Raw genomic sequence first — 5,479 nt, forward strand, 5'->3', positions numbered from 1 at the left:
CACCTCCCATCAGCCCCTGGGTCTGTGCCCTGGGACAGTATTAGGGGTATCCAGCCACAGTGGGACGCAGCCCCAGAGCCTCACCTTCCCTGGGCTCTCATCCCTGCACAGCCCGCAGGAGCCCCCATGCTGCAATGACTCATCCTCCCTGGAGAACTTACACTGAATCTAACAGAGACGGTGGAATCCTGCCCATCCCAGGCCAGGAGTCCCAAACATGCATCTACAGGCCCCTCCAGGAGCCCCCTCCAGAAGTAAGAGTGGGCAGACTGGCCCGCCCGGCCATTCAGTTGATGGGATCGCGCCAGGCTGCCTGGCCTCCCTTACTGATGGAGCGACTGGACTGGCCCGCCAGACACAGTGTCTGTCAAGGTTTCTCCAAGACAGGGGTCAGGGATGTCCAGGAAGGGTGATGGCACTTGTCCGAGGCTGGACATGGAGATGACCGTGGTGGGGGCACGAGACTCTAACAGTGTTGCCTCCAGCTCCACCTCCCCACCTGCCATGTTAGGCCCCTCCAGGTCTGTAGGCCAGGACAGCAGGTGACAAGAAAGGCAGATGTGCACAGGCCTAGGTGCCCAACTCTTAGGTTCGTCCCTGTGGACCCCCTGCCAACCCCAGGCTCTTTCTCTGGTGTCTGCACCTCTGTGGAGGGCTCGGAGGTGGCCAGGTCCTACTCCTGCTGGTCCACTCCATTTCCCAGTCACAGACTCAGGGAATTGGCAGCCAGAAGGGACCTTAGGGATCATCATGCTTTACAGATGGGGAAACTGAGGCCCACAGAGGTCTGCTACCTAGGACCCGGCAGACCCAGCTCATCCTCCCTCCCATTTGTGAAGCTGGGAATCGCCTTGCCCAAGACTCAGCTCATCTCCTCACTGGCAGCCTGAGACCCTGACCTGATGCCCCACCGTCTCAGTGTCTCCGTCTGCGAAATGGGTCTCACAGTCCCTGCTCTTCTCACTTCCCCAGGCTTTTGGGGCATGCAGTGGACAGGTAGGCAGAGGGGGCCTTGCAGAGTGCACTGTATGACCAGCCTCTCTGACTGTCTGTCTGTTTCTCTCTCCGCCTTGCTCAGCTGGCCCGAGATAACTTCTTCCGCTGTGGTGTGCTGTATGAGGACTCCCTGTCCTCCCAGGCCCGGACTCAGATGGAGCTGGAAGAGGACGTGAAAATCTACCTCGACGAGAACTACGAGCGCATCAATGTGCCTGTGCCCCAGTTTGGTGGCGGCGATCCTGCAGACATCATCCATGACTTCCAGCGGGTGAGGCTGGCCAGGGCCTGGGGGGTGGGCAGGTGTCCCGGGGACCCAGGGCAAGGGGAGCAGGAGCGAAAGGAGACTCCTCAGAGTACAGCAGGTGTCTATGGTTAGGCTTACCAGGGTCTTCAAGACGCTGCATTTCTCTTGCTGGCAACAATGGTTCTCGCTGAGTGTGAACTAGCTGAGGCTGATTTGCTCCTTGGCCTCCTGCCAGCAGCACGCTGGCTGTCATGGCAGGGCCAGTGTATTGTATCGAGGGGTAGTATGTACACCATCGAGTGCACTGCGTGTACAGCTCAGGGGGTCTCTGCAGAGTGGGTCTCATGCATATTCATGTAACCCCCATGGGGCCTGGGACGGGGCATCTCTCGCTGAGGTCCAGGCTGTCCCAGGAATGGCTGGCCCTCACAGGTTTCATAAATGCACAGCTGGGATGTTACCATGTTTCCCAAACCTCAGCTCTGTAAACTTGAGAAGAAGCTTTATAACAATAGAGGTGTTTAGCAAACAGCTGCTATTTTCCTCTGTCATGTGGCATCTTCTACAACAGGCTAAGAGAAGAGCAGGAAAAGGGAGTGCGCACCCAGGTGTTCAGGAGTCTGGGGTGGCTTGCTGCTGAAGGCCCAGGGCCCCAGGAAAGCGTGGTGGAATTCCTGCCCCTGCTGGCCAAAGCTTCTTGCAGCCCTGCCCAGGTCAGCTGTCACCTCCTGCAGAGACTGACCCGGCCCCTTCTCCTCCCAGGGTCTGACCGCGTACCATGACATCTCCCTGGACAAGTGCTACGTCATCGAGCTCAACACCACCATCGTGCTGCCCCCTCGCAACTTCTGGGAGCTCCTCATGAACGTGAAGGTGCGCAGGGGGTTGGGGGGTGTCTGCAGCGTCCTGTCCCTCCCTTGCCCCCTGTCTCATGCAGGCTAGGTCTGAGGTGCAGGAAGTTCCTGTGTCAGGGGTTGGGGAAGCAAGAGACGTTGCTGTCACCTGGGCCCTGTACCCAGATTGGTCTCGCCTCTGCTATCCCCTGCTTCCACATCTCCAGAGTCAATGCCCTGAGACCGGCTTCCTTAGTGTTCAAGGTTGTACCCTGGGTACAGACTCGTGCATGCGCCATAGCTCCTGGCAGCACAGGCGCAGGCACCAGGCACAGGCGGGAAGTGCCTGGGGACATCAGAAGGGCCAGCCCAGGGGCCTCTGGAGGAGGAAGGTGGGCTGGCATTTTGGGTGAGGGATTGGAGGAAAGCCTGCGGGGCTGACTCACTGCGGCGGCCACCTCGTTTTGCAGAGGGGGACCTACCTCCCGCAGACGTACATCATCCAGGAGGAGATGGTGGTCACAGAGCACGTCAGTGACAAGGAGGCCCTGGGGTCCTTCATCTACCACCTGTGCAACGGGAAAGACACCTACCGGCTCCGGCGCCGGGCGACGCGGAGGCGTGAGTGGCTGGCTTCACCCACTGTAGCCCCTGTCCTGCGCCCCAGACCATGGTTATCTTCAGACAGTGCCTAGCCCAGCTGTCAGACAGCTGACATAGCAGCAGCAATAACAACAGCTAGCGTTAGCAGAGAACTTCGTGCGCCGGGCAATGCTGTGTGCCCTTCATGACCTCTTAAGAGTGTAAGTCATTCTCATTCTCATTATTATGTTTGCTGCCCATTTTAAAGATGAGGAAACAGGTCCAGAGAGGTTAACACCCCGGAGGTCACACAGCAGGGAGGTGGCAGACGTGGGCAGGCTGACTCCAGCTCTCGAGCTCTCCCCATTTGTCACTGTGCTCTCTGGGTGAATCTGGGCCTGGTGTCACTTCCTGGCCCTCCTGTGGCTCAGGCTGAGGCTGGTGGTCTCTCTGACTCAGCCAGGATGTAGGCCTCACTGGGGCTTTCTGTTTCCTCCCAGGGATCAACAAGCGTGGGGCCAAGAACTGCCACGCCATCCGCCACTTCGAGAACACCTTCGTGGTGGAGACGCTCATCTGTGGGGTGGTGTGAGGGCCCCCTCACCCAGAACCCCCTGCCGTCTTCCTCTTTTCTTATTTCCGGCCGCTCTCTGGCCCTCCTCCTTCCCCCTGCTTAGCTTGTACTTTGGACACGTTTCTATAGAGGTGACATGTCTCTCCATTCCTCTGCGACCCTGCCTGCCTCCCTGTACCAGAGCCGTGATCTCTCTGGGGGGCCCCCATCTCTGCTGACCTCCTGGGTGTGGCGGAGGGAGAGGGGATGCCACAAAATGTTTCTGTGTCCCACTGTCTTGAAGCTGGGCCTGCCAAAGCCTGGGCCCACAGTTGCACTGACAGCCCAAGGGGAAGGACCAGTTGGGGGAGCTGGGCGTGTGAGGCCCTGGGCAAGGGGATAGGGCTGGGGGGTGCGGCATGGGCTTCAGAAATATCTGCACAATTAGAAAGGTCCCCAAAAGCTTTTTCCTTGGAGGGTACACTTTCTTCACTGTCCCTATTCCTAGACCTGGGGCTTGAGCTGAGGATGGGACCGTGTGCCCAGGGATGGACCCACCAGAGCACAAGGGAAGGTGACTCCCTGGGGGTGTCCCGGGGACTCCTGTCAGTGCCTTCAGCCCACCAGCAGGAGCCTGGAGTTTGGGGAGTGGGGATGAGTCCGTCAAGCACAATTGTTCTCTGAGTGGAACCAAAGAAGCAAGGAGCTAGGACCCCCAGTCCTGCCCCCCAGGAGCACAAGCAGGGTCCCTGCAGCCAAGGCAGTGGGATGGGCTGCTGAGGAACGGGGCAGGCAAGGTCACTGCTCAGTCATGTCCACGGGCAACGAGCCGTGGGTTCTGCTGAGTAGGTGGAGCTCATTGCTTTCTCCAAGCTTGGAACTGTTTTGAAAGATAACACGGAGGGAAAGGGAGAGCCACCTGGTACTTGTCCACCCTGCCTCCTCTGTTCTGAAATTCCATCCCCCTCAGCTTAGGGGAATGCACCTTTTTCCCTTTCCTTCTCACTTTTGCATGTTTTTACTGATCATTCGATATGCTAACCGTTCCCAGCCCTGAGCCTTGGAGAGGAGGGCTGTAACACCTTCAGTCAGTCTCTGGGGATGAAACTCTTAAATGCTTTGTATATTTTCTCAATTAGATCTCTTTTCAGAAGTGTCTGTAGAACAATAAAAATCTTTTACTTCTGACCTTGACTTGAGTGTGGCTGGAGGGGAGATGGGTGTAGGAGGGGTGCTCCGGGCAGAGTCAAGGAGCTGGACCTCGGGGGCAGCAGGCAGGGAGAAGCCTGCAGACCTTGACATCTGGCCCCTAAAGAGCTGGACATCCTGGACTCAGCCAAGGAGTGTGGGATATCCCCTTCGTAGCACCCTGAATTCCTGCGACCACTCTCTGAGCCAGGTAGAGTTCACACTTTCTGGGTGAGGAGGGGAACAGGGCTGGGAGAGCTTACCGACTCGCCCAAGGTCATGCTGCTTTATGTGCCTGTAAACCACCCTGTAATGTTCTACCTGGCAGATGACATCATTATTGCATGTCCTTAAGCACAAGGGCGGTGTCCTATTCTCCACCACGTCTGGACAATTTGTAACCATTCCTGGGGGATATGAAGTGAGATTTGGTGTGATAATCACAGGGTCACATTCTCCAGAGAATTCTGGAAGCAGCAGGAGAGCTGGCCAGAGCCATGGCTAAGTGGACCCCAGAGGTGGGAACTGTACCCTGCCCTGGGGACCAGTATGGGTACCCACCCGCTTGGTGCTGTTAAGCCTCAGTATCCAGTGAGGGCCATAAAATACTCAAATTAGTGCAGACACACCTTGTTCCCAGATCCAAAGGCAATCATGCAAAGACATCAGGTTTTTTTTATATTTGCTGATTGAAATGCAGTGCAATCACAATTAAAATGCCAACTGGATTTATTTGTTAACTTGACACAATAAATTCTTTTGAGGAAAGTAAACAGAGAATCAGCAGGTGGATCCTATAAAGGGTAAAGAACAGCCCTCCAGATATAAAGCGTTATACACCACAATAATTAAGGAGTTTGGTGTAGCAAGGACAGAGCCCATTGCAACCCAATAGAGGGCCCAGACATTGACTTAAATTACACGAAAATTTAACATACGATTATGGCAGCATTTCCAGTTAGCGGAAGATGTGGGTTTGCTTTTTTTTGTTGTTGTTGTTGTTATTTTGAGATGGAGTCTTGCTCCTGTCACCCAGGCTGGAGTACAGTGAGGCGATCTTGGCTCACTGCAACCTCCCCC

The 5,479-nt window shown here is 56.1% G+C and overlaps 1 protein-coding gene and 1 pseudogene across 2 annotated transcripts in view; both read left to right on the top strand.

Moving 5' to 3' along the window:
* ITM2C (integral membrane protein 2C) overlaps positions 1-4,399 on the top strand; it is a 15,294-nt gene extending 10,895 nt beyond the window's left edge. Inside the window, exons 4-6 of the mRNA XM_011951979.1 lie at positions 2,006-2,116; positions 2,547-2,697; positions 3,159-4,399. Coding sequence (XP_011807369.1) covers positions 2,006-2,116; positions 2,547-2,697; positions 3,159-3,250 — 354 coding nt within the window. The 3' untranslated portion in view covers positions 3,251-4,399. The remainder of the gene's footprint in view (positions 1-2,005; positions 2,117-2,546; positions 2,698-3,158) is intronic.
* On the top strand, positions 3,257-4,399 carry LOC105518827 (annotated as a pseudogene). The gene has a single exon (XR_001002885.1). The product of XR_001002885.1 is annotated as an uncharacterized LOC105518827 (transcript).
* Positions 4,400-5,479: the final 1,080 nt, after the last annotated feature.

This window comes from Colobus angolensis, unplaced genomic scaffold (assembly GCF_000951035.1).
Source record: "Colobus angolensis palliatus isolate OR3802 unplaced genomic scaffold, Cang.pa_1.0 Scaffold33, whole genome shotgun sequence".
Taxonomy (NCBI): Eukaryota; Metazoa; Chordata; class Mammalia; order Primates; family Cercopithecidae; genus Colobus; species Colobus angolensis.